Raw genomic sequence first — 17,388 nt, forward strand, 5'->3', positions numbered from 1 at the left:
TGGGACTTTTTTTTTCCACTTCAACATAGAAGGTTGAGGGTTAACCTTTATAGAGGTTTATAAAATCATGGGGGAACCTAGATAAGGTGAATAGCAAGGACCTTTTTCCCAGGATTGGGAAGTTCAAAATGAGTGGCCGTATTTTTAAGGTGAGAGGAGAAAATTTTAAAAAGGACATTGGGGCAACTTTTTTTTACACACAGTGATTTGTGTGTGGAATGAGCTGTCAGGGAAGTGGTGGATGCAAATACAGTTATACATTTTAAAAGACATTTGGATAAATACATGAATATGGAAGGTTTGGAGGGATATGGGCCAAACGCAGGCAAGTTTAGTTTGGAAACATGCCCGGCGTGGACCAGAGTCATGGAGTCATTTGAGGTGTACAATATGGAAACAGACCCTTCGGTCCAACACATCCATGCCGACCAGATATCCCAACCCAATCTAGTCCTACCTGCCAGCACCTGGCTCATATCCCTCCAAACTCTTCCTATTCCTATATCCATCCAGATGCCTTTTTAACTGTTGTAATTGTACCAGTTTTCCACTATGAGCTCTGCTAGCTCATACCATACATACCCTTTGTGTGAAAAAAGGTTGCCTCTAACACCCCTTTTAAATTTCTTCCTTCTCACCCTAACCGATATTCTCTAGATCTGGACTCCCCCACTCCAGGGAAAAGTCCTTGTCTATTTACCATATCCATGCCCCTAATGATTTTATAAACCTTTACAAGGTCACCCTGTGCCTCCAATGCTCCAGTGAAAACAGCCCCAGTTGGACCAAAGGGTTTGTTCCAGTGCTGTATGACCCTATGACTATGATGGTGGAGTAACTGTTGGTGGATGTCATGGCATTTAGTAGCTGTTTTGTCCTAGATGTTGTCAAGCTAGTGGAGTTTGTTGAAGCATATCTGAGCCAGATAAAGGTGTGGTTGATGAGGTTATATTCCTTCATACTCCTGACTTGCACCTTGTCGATGGTGGACTGGCTTTGGGGAGTCGAGCTGAGTTACTCGCTGCAGTATTTCTAGCCTTCAACCTGCTTTTGTCGCCATTATGTTTATGTGGCGAGACCAGTTTAGTTTCTCGTTAATATTTACCTCCAAGATGTTGTTAGTGCGGTATTCAGTGATGGTATTTCCATTGAATGCCCAGTCGCAGTAGATTGTCTCCAATTGGAAATGGTCAAAACTTGACATTTGTGTGGTGCAGATGCTACTTGTCAGCCCAAGTCTGGATATTGTTCAGGTCTTGTTGCATATGAATATGCTTCAGTATCTGAGGAGACCAAAAAACTGGAGATGTTGGAATCCAGTGTAGACAGGCAGGAGGTTGGAAGAACACAGCAAGCCAGGCAGCATGAGGAGGTGGAGAAGTTGATGTTTTGGGTGTAATCCTTCTTCAGGACTGGGCGTGGGTGTAGGGGGAGCTGCAGATAAAGGGGTTGGTGGGGACCAGGTGGTAAAGTGGGGATAGGTGAAAACAGGTAGAGGGTACGACCTGGTTGGTCAGTGAGAGGAATGAATCAAGTGTGTGGAGGGGGAGGGGCTGGGAGGGAGTCAGGGGATGGGAAGGGAGGTTATTTGAAATTGGAGAACTCAATGTTGAGTCCTCCAGGCTATATGCTGCCCTAGTGGAAGATGAAGTATTGATGGTCCAATTTGCGGTTTGGTTCGTTGTGGCAATGGAGGAGGCCAAGGATGGTCATGTTGGAAAGGGAATTAAAATGGGTGGTGACTGGGAAATCCGATTGGCCATTGTGGGCCCAGCTCGGATACCTGGCAAACCGTTCTCTATGTTTATGTTTGGTCTCCACAATGTAGAGAAGACCACATCTGATGCAGTAAACTAGATTGGAAGAGAGGCAGGTGAACCTCTGCCTCACTGAAGGACTTTTTTGAGACCCTGGATGGAGGTGAGGCGGGTGGTGTATTGGCAGGTTTTGCATCTTTTCCGGTTGCAGGGGAAGGTACCTGGGGGTTTAGGAGAGTGGTGCAAACCAAGGACTGTTGAATGGAATGGTCCTTGCCGCAAACCAAGGACAGTCGAAGGACTTATGGTGGAGGGAAGGTCATTGAAGTGGATGAAGATTTTTGGGCAAAGGACACTGCCCTGAGGATCTCCTGCAGAGATGTTCTGGTATTCTGGAACTGAGATGGCTGACCTCTAAGAATCATGTATGACTCCAATATTGGAGTGTGCACCCACCCCCCATTACTGTTGATTCCAGTTCTGCTAGAGCTCCTTGATGCCACACTCGATCAGATGGAACCTTGGTAACTAGGACTGTCACCTCATCTCTGGAATTTAGCTCTTTTGTCCTTGTTTGACCATAGGCTGTAATGAAGTTAGGAGCTGAGTGGCCTGTGGCAGAATCCAAACTGGATATCAGTAAGCAGGTGCTACTTGATAACATTATTGATAACACCTTCCATCACTTTACTGATGGGGAAGTACTTGGCCAGGTTGGAATTACCCAGCTTTTTAGATACAGGTCAAACCTGGGCAGTTTTCCGTATTGTCAAGTAGATGCCAGTGTTGTAGCTATACTGGAACAGTTGACTAGGGGTGTGACATGTTATAGAGCACATGTCTTCCGTTCTTTTCTTTGTCAGGATCCATTGCCTTAGCACAATCTCGTGCCTCCAACGATTTCTTGATGTCATGTGGAGTGAATCACATTGGTTGAAGGCCTGCATCTGTGGTACGGAGGGCGTCTGGAGTGGGTTGATATGGATCATCCACTCGGGACTTCTGGTTGAAGATGGTTGTAAATGCTTCAGTCCTCTCTTTTGCACTGATATGCTAAGCTCTTTCATCATTGTGGATGGAGTATTTGTTGGGAGCCTCTTCCTCCAATGAGTTGTTTAATTGTCCACCATTCACGACTGGATGTGACAGGACTGCAGAACTTAGGTCTAACCTATTGGTTATAGGATCACTCAGCTCTGCTTATTCCTTGCTGCTTATACTGCTTGCTATGCAAGTAGTCCTGCTTTGTAGCCTCATCAGATTATAGTCATAGAGATGTAAATCATGGAAACAGACCCTTTGGTCCAACCCGTCCATGCCGACCAGATATCCCAACCCAATCTAGTCCCACCTGCCGGCACCTGACCCATATCCCTCCAAACCCTTCCTATTCATATACCCATCCAAATGCCTTTTAAATGTTGCAATTGTACCAGCCTCCACACTTCTGTTTGGCAGCTCATTCCATACACATACCACCCGTTGTGTGAAATAATTGCCACTTGGGTCTCTTTTATATCTTTTCCCTCTCACCTTAAACCTATGCCCTCTAGTTCTGAACTCCCCAACCCAGGGAAAAGACTTTGTATATTTACCTATCCATGCCCCTCATAATTTTGTAATCCTCTATAAGGTCACCCCTCAGCCTCCTCCGCTCCAAGGAAAACATCCCCAGCCTGTTCAGCCTCTCTCTATAGCTCAAATCCTCCAACCCTGGCAACATCCTTGTAAATCTTTTCTGAACCCTTTCAAGTTTCACAGCATCTTTCCGATAGGAAGGAGACCAGAATTGTACGCAATATTCCAACAGTGGCCTAACCAATGTCCTGTACAGCTGCAACATGACCTCCTAACACCTGTACTCAATACTCTGACCAATAAAAGAAAGCATACCAAACGCCTTCTACCTGTCTATCTACCTGCGACTCCACTTTCAAGGAGCTATCAACTTGCACTCCAAGGTCTATTTGTTCAACAACACTCCCTAGGACCTTGCCATTAAGTCGACACCTTTATTTTTAGGTGTGCTGGGTGCTGCTCCTGGCGTGCCTTCCTAAACTCTTCACTGAACAATGAACTAACCAACCTTAGTGAATATAGTTGCATGGATGTTGGTCCTCCACTTGCCTGGAAGATGACGGACCCTCTGCTATTTCGTGATCCCTGTGTTCGAATGTTTATGAAGCCATATGTGGTTGAGCACCTGTCAAGACGTTGGATCACTCATGAATAATGATGCCATGGATGTGGTATACTTTGTATACTGAAACTGCACCCGCCATTGCAGGTTATAGATCGTTACATGCCTTGGCAGTTCTCTGAAATCAGCAGTCAGCAATGTGGAATCATTTGCTGGTGTCTGCCAATCTATTACTGAACAGTACTTAAAATCTGTAAAAATTGCTGATCCACATGGTAAGCAGTCTGCACCATGCATTGATTCAGCAGCTGAGTTTGGTAGATCAGCAGATCATAGGTATACATCCAGCTCTGCAATTATGTTTATAGGATTTGTTCACTCTTGTCACTCTTCTAAAGGTATAAAAAATATTGGCAAAGAATTTTATCCATTTTGCAGCTTATGTGAATATAAGGCATAGGACCAAGTGTAGCCCATTTGACCCTTGAATGCCCTGAGATTCAGTATGATCATGTTTGATCTACCTCAACTCCACTTTCCTATTTACTCCCTAAGAGATCAAACATTTGTTCATCCCACTTTTAGATATACTCAATAGGAAGCATTCCCGGCACTCTGGATAAACATTTCTAAAGATTCACATCCCTCTGAGCAAAGAAATTTCTTTTTATCATAGTTCTAAATGTTGCCTCTTTTGTGTGAAGCTGGGCACCTATGTTTTAGACTTCATAGAGGCAATTTCGAGGATAACTTGCATTCCTTCTGGTTTGATGGGTTCTGAATTGGCTGAGCGCACCAACGTATGATCTGCAGACCCTGTTGTGGTGCAGATGGTTCGTGAAGGGTTCGGTAGCTAGGTTGTTTGGAGGTCTGTGCACTCCTTCTAATGCCTGGAATTTACCTCTGCATGTTCACAGTGAAATCTCTTGAAGCTTTCTCCCATTTCAATGTCTTTTGAAGGGCTACTGAGTCCTTAACCTGTTAATGGATAGTTTTAAATCATTACAAAAGCTGAGGAACAACTTTTTGTTTATGTTTCAATCCGATCACCTTTTTGTTTTTTGAACACCGGTGTTTAAAAGCCCAGTTAACTCAGCCTCTCATTATAGGAAACAATCTCGGACTTGTGTACTGTCTGTATGCACACAGTATTCCAAGTGTGGTCTCAACAAAGCCTTGTACAGTTAAAAAGTTAAAAATCACAACACCAGGTTATAGTCCAACAGGTTTAATTGGAAGAACTAGCTTTCAGATTGCCACTCCTTCATCTGGTGGTTGTGGATGAAGGAGCGTCGCTCCGAAAGCTAGTGCTTCCAATTAAACCTGTTAAACTATAACCTGCTGTTGTGTGATTTTTAACTTTGTACACCCCAGTCCAGCACCGGCATCTCCACATCATTGTACAGTTACAGTTTTATTCTTCATAGAATAGAATGCCTACAGTGTGGAAATAGGTTATTTGATCCATCTGAGTTCGCACCAATTCTTCAAAGAGCATCCCACCCAATCCTATCACTGTGATTCCGTATTTATTGTGGTTAATTTACCTAACATGCATGTCCTTGGTAGGACACGTCAGGGCAATTTTAGCATTACAAATCCACCTAAAGTGCACATCTTTGGACTATGGGAGGAAACTGGAGTACCTAGGAGAAACCAACACAAACATGTGGAGAACATGCAAATTCCACACAGATAGACATCCAAGGCTGAACTGGCACTCAGGTCCCTGGCACTGCAAGGCAGCAGTGCTAACCACTCTGCCACTGTGACTCTTGTTCTTGTTTCTAATTCCTTTACAATAAAGGCTAACATGCGGTTTACTTTACCAGTTACCTCCCATACCTGCATGCTAACCTTCTGTTTTCCTTGTACAAGTGATCGAAGTTTCTGTGAGCATCAACATTTAAAACTTTCAAAAGCTCTTTGAACATATATTCTACTTTTCTATCACCTCCTAACCTTTTCTCCATCTCTATCTTGAATTCACTGATTAATCATCCAGAACTCCATAGAGTAGTAAATACAAAAGATTCAAATCTCTAGGAGAAAGTTATCCTCATCACAGTTCTCAATGGCTGACTCCTTATCCTGAGTCACTCTCCCTCTCAAACTAGAAGAATCATCTTCCTGGCACATGCCTTGTGAAATCCCTAAAGAGTTTTACATGTTTTTGTAAGATTGCTTTTCATGCTTTCTTAATTTTGGAAGACAGGCCTATACCAAAAACTCAACTTCCAAAAACATTCCCTTAGTACCAAGAATCAATCCATTAATTTCACATATCCATCTAAGGTAAATTTCAGTTAGAGACCGAAACTGTAGACCGTGCACCAAGTATGGTCTCTCTGAGTTCCTGTATAATTGTAGTAAGATTTATTTACTCTTGTACTTCAGTTCCTTGTAATAAAAGCGAACATATTATTTGGCTTTCTATTTGTTTGCTGTACCTTTATGCCATTTTCATTTTGTAAAGCAAGTACAAGGTCAGTTAATTACTAAAAGACCAAGATTTCCTTATCATACTATTTTGAAAAATGTTTGTGTTTTATAACAAGATCAATTTAAATGTGTCTTAAAACGCTCTTCTATCCAGCAATGAAATGACATTTTTTGGTACTTCTTTTTTAATTGTACAAGCCAGCAACTTGTGAAAGTTGTAATATTCAGCAAATAGACAGTTCCAAGGGATTGCTATGTTCCAAAATATTAGTTGCGTTCAATATTGCCTTGGATCATGAGCAGAGCTTAGTGTGAGGTTTTTGATAGTTCACTCAGAACTGTTTGAAGGATCCCGGATTTTTGGAAGTTGAACAGAGGTAGTCAGAAGTGAAGGACCTTGCGTCCTCCATTCATCAGGTATGTAGCGACAGGGAGAAACCTGCTGCTGTAGCAGGCTCTCAGTTGTTAGGATTCAGGAGAAATCTGGGAGATGCTTGATCCCAGTTTCTGTGTCTTATATTTACCTCGCTAATTCTGGATATCAGGGTTAATATTCTAACTTTTTAGAGTAAAACTTAATGTTGTTTGCTCAAAACTATAGGATCTATTAGCTGTTTTCTCTTAGTATCTGTCTCTCAAACTTTGTCTACATAAAAAGCACTTCCGCAACCAGGTTGTGGTATGAAATTGATGTCCTGTTCTGGAAGCATAACAATATCACAGAACCTGCTATTTTTGAAGGTTTGGTAGTGCAAATGTGATGTCTTGTTTCTGAAATTGTAATTCTCTTAAAATATCAAACATATTGATCATTAACACAGCCTCTGGTAGGTAGAAGACTGCTGAAGTTAAATATTTGCCAATCTGATTTAGGATATTGTAAGAGTATTCAAATACTTTATTTTGAATTGAGCACCAGCTTCAGAATAAGTTTTAAATGATGGAAGAAGCTTATGCAGTCAGTTGGTGATTGGTAAATTAAAATTTTTTTGTTGGTTGTAATTATTGAAGCACAGCGATATATCCCCAAGTCAAGATTATATGACTTCTAATAGTGTTTGCTTGTCTTCTGGCAGGCAGAAGTGAGTTTGGGAGGTGCTGTTGGAGGAGCATTGGTATGTTGCTCCAGTGCATTTCTGGATGGTGGACACTGCTACTGCTTTATTGTGGATGATTGAAAACTTTGGCTGTTCTTGAAGTAGCACTCATCCAGGCAAGTGGAGAGTATTCCTTCATAACACTGACTTGTCTTGTAAAGGGTAGAAAGACTCTGATGAATGTAAAAGGTGAGAGACTGTCAAATTACTCACCTATTCTTGTAGCCACAATACTTGCTTTGTGTTCAGTTAAGTTTCTGGTTAATGTTGAACCCTCAGGGTGTTTGTGAGGAATTTGCCATGATAATCTGTCTGATTATTAAGGTTCAGGTAGTTAGTCTCATGGCTCTTGCTTTGTACTTGTGTGACATGACTGCTACTTTCACTTACCACCCTGAGACAGGTGGAGACGGGCTGCCAATAGAACTGAAGACAATGCAAATCACTGAGAATCCTCACTTTGGTTTTATGGTGGGAAGGTCATCGGTGAAGCAATTATAGAATTTTGGAACGTAGACCCTGCCCTGAAGAACTCCTGAGATAACTGCCTCTTAAAAGCTAAAAATGTCTTGCTTTGTGCTTTATTAATGTGAAAATCGGAGTTGCTTTTGATGAGAGACCAGTGGCCTGATGTCCTGTTCCAAATTTGTCAGATTTCCGTTGTTTCCAGCCTCCAGTTTTGAAAATGTGATTGTTCTGTTGTATGTTCTCAGTCCAACAGTATCATAAATCTTGCTTGCTCTACGTTGTTGTTGCTACCACTTGTGACAACTCATGCCACAAGTTTGTGAACTAGTCTGGCTGTGTGGTGCCTCACAAGTAGTGAATGAGTGCTTTAGGCTGTTCTCTTATACAACCTTGACTTTGGCATTGTATTTTGTCTTGTATTTTGGACCAGCCTACAGACCACTAGTGGTACACAGACTGAGAACCTCTGGTATTGCTGTGATTGGCTGGTTTGTATTTGTCCATCATATGTATTGCTAAGTTTGAGACTGAAGAAGGAAGAGGTAATGAGAACGTGTCCAGCTTTGCATGGTCAGTCACTGGTTCTATCATTGCCCTTTATCCTTTTCATGTGCATAATGAATCCGTGACATCTGTTCCTAATTTATTCACTTCTACTTTTCTTCATGTAATTCCATTTTGGAAGCAAATTAGGGATATGTATGCATTTTGGGGAGGGCTGCAGGCTGAGGGTTATTTATCTTCAATGCTGTAGATTTGGTTGCAGTTAGCACCACTTTCAGATATCTACAGTTCATCAATACCCAAGTTAAACTACAATTTGTTTTGTAGCAAACTTCACACTCTGATCCCTCTCCCAGGCTTTGTTTGGCTATGTTCATATTTAATCTTAATATTCACAGCTTGACGTACGTGCAATGTCCCTGATGAAATGATAAATGCTCCAACAACATATTCTGTTACTGTTTGTGTTTGAAGAATCTGTCATTGTAATTTGCTCTGGATTGCAATGAGATCTGCCACAATATATATTAGGAATGACATACAGTTTGCTCTGCTCTTACAGTTATTCCAGTATCTTTCATTTATCAGAATACCTAATCTTATGCCATTGAGTGCTTTATTACATTGTTGTCCTTCTCTTTCCATAAACTGATTAACAGTATGCTTATGCATAAATTTATTGTAATTATGCTCTTCCTGTTTTTCAGTTCTTGATTTCCAGTTAAATTCCAAACTACCTCTATTATTTCACTGAATTTGAAAGTGTTGGCATAATGGGCCTTTGTTTCATTTTACATTAGTAATTAACATGTCAGACATTTTAGTGCCTTGTTTTTGTGTAATGTATTCAAATTTGCACTTAATAACCTAACAATCCGGAAGCATTTCATTACACTCTGCCTGTTTGATAGCATTGTGCAGCTTTTAATCCAACATACTTCAGGCTGTACAAATGAAAAAAAAATGCAAAATTCTTCATAGAAATTTAAGATTTCATTGACACCTCTCAATATGTAAACTTTCAGCAATAATTAATCTCGAATTAACTTTGTGACCTTGCTGATTACCATAATGAGATTTTATGGCCCAAAGGAACTGACCAGCTTGAGGACAACTAAATCTTAAAATTAAATGATAATTTGTACGTTACAGTATAATAGTCCTGTCATTTCCAATGTGTTGCTAGATTTGCTGTGAACAGTTCCACATTTGATATTGTCATTTGTCTACGTTTTTTTTGTATTGGCAAAGAGTGAGTGTACAAGTTTTAGAGTTGACCATACTGGCCAACTTTAAAGTTTCGGGACCAGTGAACCTGCTAAAGAAGGGTTATTGAACTCTAAACATTAACTCTGCCAACTCTGCACAGATGTTGCCAGTCCTGCTGAGTTTATTTGGCAATATTTTTTTTGTCCCAGCATCTGCAGTTCTTTGTTTTATGTTTTGGGAGAATATTTTTACATGGACTTACATCATTGCATAATTTGCAACACAGAAATCAACCATTCACCCATTTTGTCTATGCTTGTATTTCTGTTCCACACAAGCCACCCCAAATCCTTCTTTTCCTTTCTTCCTGTGTTTAGAGTCATAGTCATACAGCAAGGAATACACCCTTCTGTCCAACTAATCCATGCTGACCATATTCCCAAACCAAACCAGTTTCACTTAGCTCCGTTTGACCCATATGCCTCCAAGCTTTCCTATTTATATACTTACCCTAATGTCTTGTCAATATTGTAACTGTACATGCATTCAGCACTTCCTTTGGCAAAATTCTCTAAATGTTCTTGAAATGCTTGGTTACTATTCACTTTTTCAACTACTCATGTGATTGTGATTTCGACATAATCACCACTCTCTGGGTAGAGAAGTTTTCCCTGAATTTTTTTTCATGGATTCTTCAATAATTATCATAAATCTTTATAATTTTGTATTCCTTCAAAAGTAGTAATGTCATCTCTATATCTGTCTATCAGACATTTATAAAGGCCCTATTGTTATCCTCAGCTTTATATTTACTGGGAAGGATTGGATTTTTTTCAGCATTGACCTGTCTTGCTTCATGGTCAATCAGTTATGTATTTGAACTACAGTCACCTCTGTAAGAAAACTTCTGACAGTTGTACACTAAGATCCCACAAACGGTAAGTATCATTGACCAGTACTTAATTGGGTTTGGAGGTGTAGGTTTAATATGGGCTGAGGTATCAAGAGGATACTGCAGTTTTGTTTGAGTGGTGAAATGATACCTTTTGAAGGCATGAGGAACTGAAAATGGGCCATAGTCGTCGAGGTCTGTAGCACACAAAAGGCGCTGTATCAATCAGAAACAACCACTTGACTATTCAAATCCTTTTTTTTTTTACAGTATTTGGCCCATATCCCTGTATGCCTTGGCATTGAAAGTATGCATCTAAGTACTTATTCACTGTTATGAAGGGGTTTGCCTCAACGCTCTTCCCGGCAGTCTGTTCCAGAATTCCACCACCCTCTGGGTGAAAAGATTTTCCTCACATCCCCTGTAAACCTTCTGTCCCTTGCCTTAAAATCTATGCTCATGTTCACTGATCCTTTCACCGAGGGGACATGTTTCTTCCTGCCCAGCCCAGAGGGCACCTAAGCCAGTGCCATTCTGACTTGAGACGTAAGCTTTCAAAAAACAAAGAAAAGGAAAAAATAGTTACTTAATGCCTTTCAAAACCACAATTTCCGAAATCCAAAAACGTGTTCTTGAAATGCATTTATTGTTATACTCGAGTAAATGTTGCAACCAGCTACGTACAGCAAGGGCTGAAAAATGTCCATGTTACAGTAGAGGAGGTGCTGGATGTCTTAAAATGCATAAAGGAGGGTAAATCCCCAGGTCCTGATCAGGTGTACCCTAGAAGTCTGTGAGAAGCTAGGGAAGTGATTGGTGGGTCCCTTGCTTAGATATTTGTATCATTGACAGTCACAGGTAAGCTGTCGGAAGATTAGAGGTTGGCTAATGTGATGACATTGGCTAACTGGAAACTATAGACCGGTGAGCCTGACAATGATGGTGGGCAAGTTGTTGGAGGAAATCCGGAGGGACAGAGTTTACATGTATTTGGAAAGGCAAGGACTGATCAGAGTATGGATAGGGTAAATAGACAAGGTCTTGGCTTTCTGCATGGGAAATCATGTCTCACTAACGTGACTGAATTGTTTTGCAGTAACAACGAAGTGGATTAATGAGGGCAGAGTGGTCGACGTGATCTTTATGGACTTCAGTAAGCCATTCAACAAGGTTCCTCATGGTAGATTGGTTAACAAGGTTAGATCACGTGGAATGCAGGGATACCCTGAACTGGCTCAAAGGTAGAAGACAGAGGGTGGTGGTGGAGAGTTGCCTTTCAGACTGGAGGCTTGTGAACAGTGCTGTGCCATAAGGATCAGTGCTGGGTCCACTGCTTTTCTTGGTTTATGTAAATGATTTGGATGTGAACATAGGAAGTATAATTGGTAAGTTTGCAGATGACTCCAAAATTGGAGGTGTAGTTGACAGTGAAGAAGATTACTTCAGAGCACAAAGGGATCTTGATCAGATGGACCAATGGGCCAAGGAGGAGCAAATGAAGTTTAATTTGGATAAATGTGAGATGCTGCATTTTGGAAAGGCAGATCAGGGCAGGACTTGCACGCTTAATAATAAGATTCTGGTGGGTGTTACTGCACAAAGAGACCTTGGCATGTAGGTTTATAGTTCCTTGAAAGTAGAGTTGCAGGTAGATAGGATAGTGAAGAACGTATTTAATGTGATTTCCCTTATTCGTCAGAGCATCAGGTATAGGAGTCGGAGGTCATGCTGTAACTGTGCAGGACATTGGTTAGGCCACTTTTGGAATATCGTGTGCAATTCTGGTCTCCCTCCTATTGGAAAGATGTTGTGGAACTTGAAAGGGTTCAGAAAGGATTTACAAGGATATTGCCATGGTTGGAGGATTTGAGCTTCAGGGAGAGGCTAAATAGGCTGGGACTGTTTTTCCTGGAGAATTAGAGGCTTAGGGGTGACCTTGTAGAGGTTTATAAAATCATGAGGAGTATGGATAGGGTAAATAGACAAGGTCTTTTCCCTTTGGGTGTGGGTGTCTATAACTAGAAGGGAAAGATTTGAAAGGGACCAAAAGAACAGTTTATTTCATGCAGGGGTGGTGCGTGTATGGAATGAACAACCAGAAGAAGTGGTGGAAGCTGGTAAAGTAGAACATTTGAAAGGCATCTGGATGGGTATATGAATAGGGTGGAATTCGAGGGATATGGGACAAGTGCTGGCAAGTAGGACGAGGTTAATTTAGGATATCTGGTCGGCATGGACAAGTTGGACAGAGGGTCTGTTTCGGTGCTGTGCATCTCTCGCTGTGTCATGCTGTGCTATATGACTCTATAAATGGAACATGATGTTGGCCAAATTGTCTATTCTGATGATGTTGGTTGAAAGTTAAATATTAACCAGGAATTGAGGTAGAACTCTCCTGCTGTTCTTCAGATTAGTGATGCATGTTCCTTTATGTCCTCTTCAGAGACCAGGTGGTCATTCATTTAACATCTGATAAATGGATGAAAGTTTGTGAAGTAAACTGATATAAAAGTAATATATGTTTAATATTCGGCATTTTGAGCAAATTTATTAATAAAAATGAAGTGTACTTACAGCCAACTGGGCTTGTTTTACAAAACTTATTTTTAAATAAATAAGTGAATCAAATTCAAACACTCATCAATCTTGGACATTAGAAGCAAAACAAAATACTGGAATATGCAGTAGGCTAGTACATGCACTAACTTCTTTATAGTTAACTCACCATTTTCTTGGCAACTCGGGATGGGCAATAAATGGAAACCACCCCCCCCCCCCCAGCATTTCTCAGATCTTGAAAACAGTTATATTTTGGTGTGTATATTCAGAATTCTCTCTTCAGTAAAGTCCTTACCACTTCAAATGCCTACATTACAAAACAGGTAATCCGTTATATAGGCTGAAGTGAAATAATTGTTAGTCGTTTACATTCCTGTTAGTTTCAAAGTTGCCATTGAAGCATTTTAAACTTTTCAATTACTTCAGGCAAAAATAGCTGAGCTCTAGACATCCTTCTGATACTCCAGGTCACTGGGCGATTATTCCCCTAGAGTTAACAAAGGGTGAAATGTTTTGCATCTTGCTGAGGATGCCTGAAACATTGTGAATGTAGCAAGCACCGTTTGTCCAGCTTTGCTAACTGAGACTTTAGAATTGGTCTGGTTTGTTGAAAAATTCCATATGTTGGGAGTCAAAATGTTAACTTGGCGAGAGAAATGATTTAATATTTCTACTTAATTTGTTTTCTTTAATTACTCACTTTTCCGGGCAGGTAGATTTCTCCATTCAAGACCAATTGACATCTTATTGATCACGTTGGTACGACAGCATGGTGTCTATACCAGAGTTCTATCAGGACAAGAATGTACTTATCACTGGAGCAACTGGCTTCATGGGGAAAGTGCTACTTGAGAAGCTGCTGCGCTCTTGTCCAGCAGTCAAGGCCGCATATATCCTAGTGAGACCCAAAGCAGACCAGAGTCCTCAAGCACGGGTTCAAGAGATGTTGAACTGCAAGGTAATATAAAAAGCATTTCTGAGCAAGATTGATGCTTTATTTGGTCATGTCTTTGAAGTAGAGTGGGAGATGGAAAGCCAAGAAGTTACACAACGGATCTAAATCAAGAAGTATACTTTGCCTTTCTTCACTTTCCATTAATTGTATACATGTTTGGTTAGGTATTCTTCTAGTTTTTTGAAAAGCTCCAATTAATGATGAGGTAAATAAAACAAGCAACTAATTTCTTGTGCAAGTCTCCCTTGTGCATCAACTGTGATCATTTTTCTAAGTGCATAAATCATATTCTTTTTTGCAAACTTACTTGTCCTCACCCCTCCTGATATATGCAATTTCTTCCAGCCTTCCAGATCTCCAGAATTACCACAATGCTCCTTGTGCACTGCTGGTTTTAATTGATCCCAGCATTGGCGGTTGTGCATTCAGCTATTTGACAGCTAAACTCTGGAGTTCCCTCCCTATATATCTGCAACTCTCTCTATCCTTCTTTAAGACACTTATTAAACTCTGTCTCTTTGAGAAAGCTTCTAGACAACTGAATGACTGTCAGCTTTTGTTTGATAATGCTTCTATGAAGCACCTTGAGATGTTTTACTATGTTAAAGCTTCAGTATAAATCTTAATTGCTGATACAGGAATGTATGAGTGCTCTGCCTGAACACAGGTCCTTACCTTATTCCACCTTGCTTCACCCTGAGCCTTTTCCCTGAACAGTTTTTGCAATTGTCTTTCTCATTCTCGGAAGGCAATGCAGGGAAGCAAGTCATAGAGTCATAGAGATATACAGCATGGAAACAGACCTTTCGGTCCAACCTATCCATGCCGACCAGATATTCCAACACAATCTAGTCCCAACTAGATTGCCAGCACCCAGCCCATATCCCTCCAAACCCTTCCTATTCATCTGCCCATCCAAATGCCTCTTAAATGTTGCAATTGTACCAGCCTCCACCACTTCCTCTGACAGCTCATTCCATGCACTTACTACCCTCTGCGTGAAAAAGTTGCCCCTTAGGTCTCTTTTATATCTTCCCTCTCTCACCCTAAACCTATGCCCTCTGGTTCTGGACTCCTCGACCCCAGGGAAAAGACTTTATCTATATACGCTATCCATGCCCCTCATAATTTTGTAAACCTCTATAAGGTTCGACACTCCAGGGAAAACAGCCCCAGCCTGTTTAACCTCTCCCTATAACTCAAATCTTCCCACCCTGGCAACATCCTTGTAAATCTTTTGTGAACTCTTTCAAGTTTCATAACATCTTTCCGATAGGAAGGAGACCAGAATTGCACGCAGTATTCTGACAGTGGCCTAACCAATAAAGGAAAGCATACCAAACACCGCCTTCACTATCCTGTCTACCTGCGACTCCACTTTCAAGGAGCTATGAACCTGCATTCCAAGGTCTCTTTGTTCAGCAACACTCCCTAGGACCTTACCATTAAATGTATAAGTCTTGCTAAGATTTGCTTTCCCAAAATGCAGCACCTCGCATTTATCTGAATTAAACTCCATCTGCCACTTCTCAGCTCATTGGCCCATCTGGTCAAGATCGTGTTGTAATCTGAGGTAACCCTCTTCGCTGTCCACTCCACCTCCAATTTTGGTATCATCTGCAAACTTACTAACTGTACCTCTTATGCTCACATTCAAATCATTTATGTAAATGACAAAATGTAGAGGACCCAGTACCAATCTTTGTGGCATTCCATTGGTCACAAGCTTCCAGTCTGAAAAACAACCCTCCACCACCACCACCCTCTGTCTTCTACCTTTTAGCCAGTTCTGTATCCAAATGGCTAGTTCTCCCTGTATTCCGTGAGATCTAACCTTGCTAATCAGTCTCAAGTCTCAAGCCAATCTCAGCTGGAATGGGGATTGAACCCACTCTATTCCAAAAACAGTGTTCATACTGTATTTGAAACGCTAACACTCTCTTTCTCTTCATAGATGCTGCCAGACCTCAGTTTTCCAATAATGTCTATGTTTGTACTTGGATTCTTATTCTTATAGCTGAAGTGCTTAAACAAGGCACTCAGGGTCTCGCCAGGTTAATGGCTGAACTTCAGATCAATTAGTATGTCAGGCTAAGTTAGAGTCACATTATTGACGTTTGTCCTAAGAGATTCACTATAAGTTGGCTGCCACGCCACCTGCTTTTTCATTCCCTTATTCTTTTCAAAGGATGCTTGACCCTTGTATTTTCAACTTGGAAAGAAAACCAGGAATGTCTATGTCTTGTTGACTTTTGTCTTTGCTGCCGACACGCCTCCAAATTGTCAAATGATTTCCAGTTATATAATCACAGTTTCCCAGGCACAGTAACTTTTCAAAGGACTTCAGTCTATGTTAGCTAAACACAATAAATTTTAATATGTTTGAGAGTAAATAGTTTTTTTTCAGTTTTTATTCACATGCTCTACACTTAAATTAATCATCAATCCATTTGTAATTTGCATCACAGTCTTAAAAAAAGTGCAGTCATACTTAGGCTTCATTGAACTAATGGTTCCGTAACTTCTGCTAATAAATTTCCAAAGCATCCAATTCTGAAAAAAAAGACACCTGCAACTTGTGTGTAGAAAACTTCCCAAGTTCTGTTCAATGGGCTTAGACATAATAAATAAGGAACGATGGTGGTGTAATGGTAATTTCACTGGATGAGTAATGCAGAGCCCCAGTCGAATGTTGTGGGGGCATTGGTTTGAATCTCACCATGGCCGATGGTGAAATTTGAATTCATTAAAAATCTCAGATAGAAAGGCAGACTAATTGCAACCATGTAATGGCTAGATGGATTAGCTGTTAGCAAATGCAGGGTTATGGGGGTACTGTAGGGGGCTGGATCTGGGTGGGTCCTCTTTAGAGGTTTGGTGTGGTCTTGATGGGCTGAATGGCGGAGGGATTATGATCAGTTCAATTGGTTCACTTTTTTTTTGAAGAGGAAGAAATCTGTCATCCTTCCTGGTCTTGCCCACATGTGACTTCAAACCCCAGCAATATTGTTGACAGTTTCGTGTCCTTTGGGCAATTATGGGCAGTAAATGTTGGCTCAGTCAGTGATGCTCATGTCCCATGAACAAATTAGGGAAAAACATAATGTGAGGAATTAGGAACAGCAGTATGCAATTCACCCTCTCAATCATACTCCATTATTCAATTACGTCATGGGTGATCACCACAGTTACAACTTCTTAACCATTTCCCTATTTCAGTCACTATAGTTAATTTAAAATAAACTGTCATTTCAGCTTTGAAAGCTTCAGTTGTCCCATGAGATCCTAGCTTTGTGAAAAGATAATTCGAAATTTTAATAACCTCTTGGTGTAAAGAAGTACTTGTTGATTTTGGTCCTGAATTT

General features: G+C 40.8%; 1 protein-coding gene across 3 annotated transcripts in view; it reads left to right on the forward strand.

Moving 5' to 3' along the window:
- Window positions 1–17,388, forward strand: part of far1 (fatty acyl CoA reductase 1) — a 96,158-nt gene that overhangs the window by 29,621 nt on the left and 49,149 nt on the right. For 2 of the 3 annotated variants that reach the window (XM_072592521.1, XM_072592523.1), the window contains exon 2: window positions 13,781–14,026. In XM_072592521.1, the coding sequence (XP_072448622.1) occupies window positions 13,838–14,026 (189 nt within the window). In that variant the 5' untranslated portion in view covers window positions 13,781–13,837. The remainder of the gene's footprint in view (window positions 1–13,780; window positions 14,027–17,388) is intronic. The other variant, XM_072592522.1, reaches the window with a different exon arrangement.

The sequence above is a fragment of the Chiloscyllium punctatum genome, chromosome 22 (assembly GCF_047496795.1).
Source record: "Chiloscyllium punctatum isolate Juve2018m chromosome 22, sChiPun1.3, whole genome shotgun sequence".
Classification (NCBI taxonomy): Eukaryota; Metazoa; Chordata; class Chondrichthyes; order Orectolobiformes; family Hemiscylliidae; genus Chiloscyllium; species Chiloscyllium punctatum.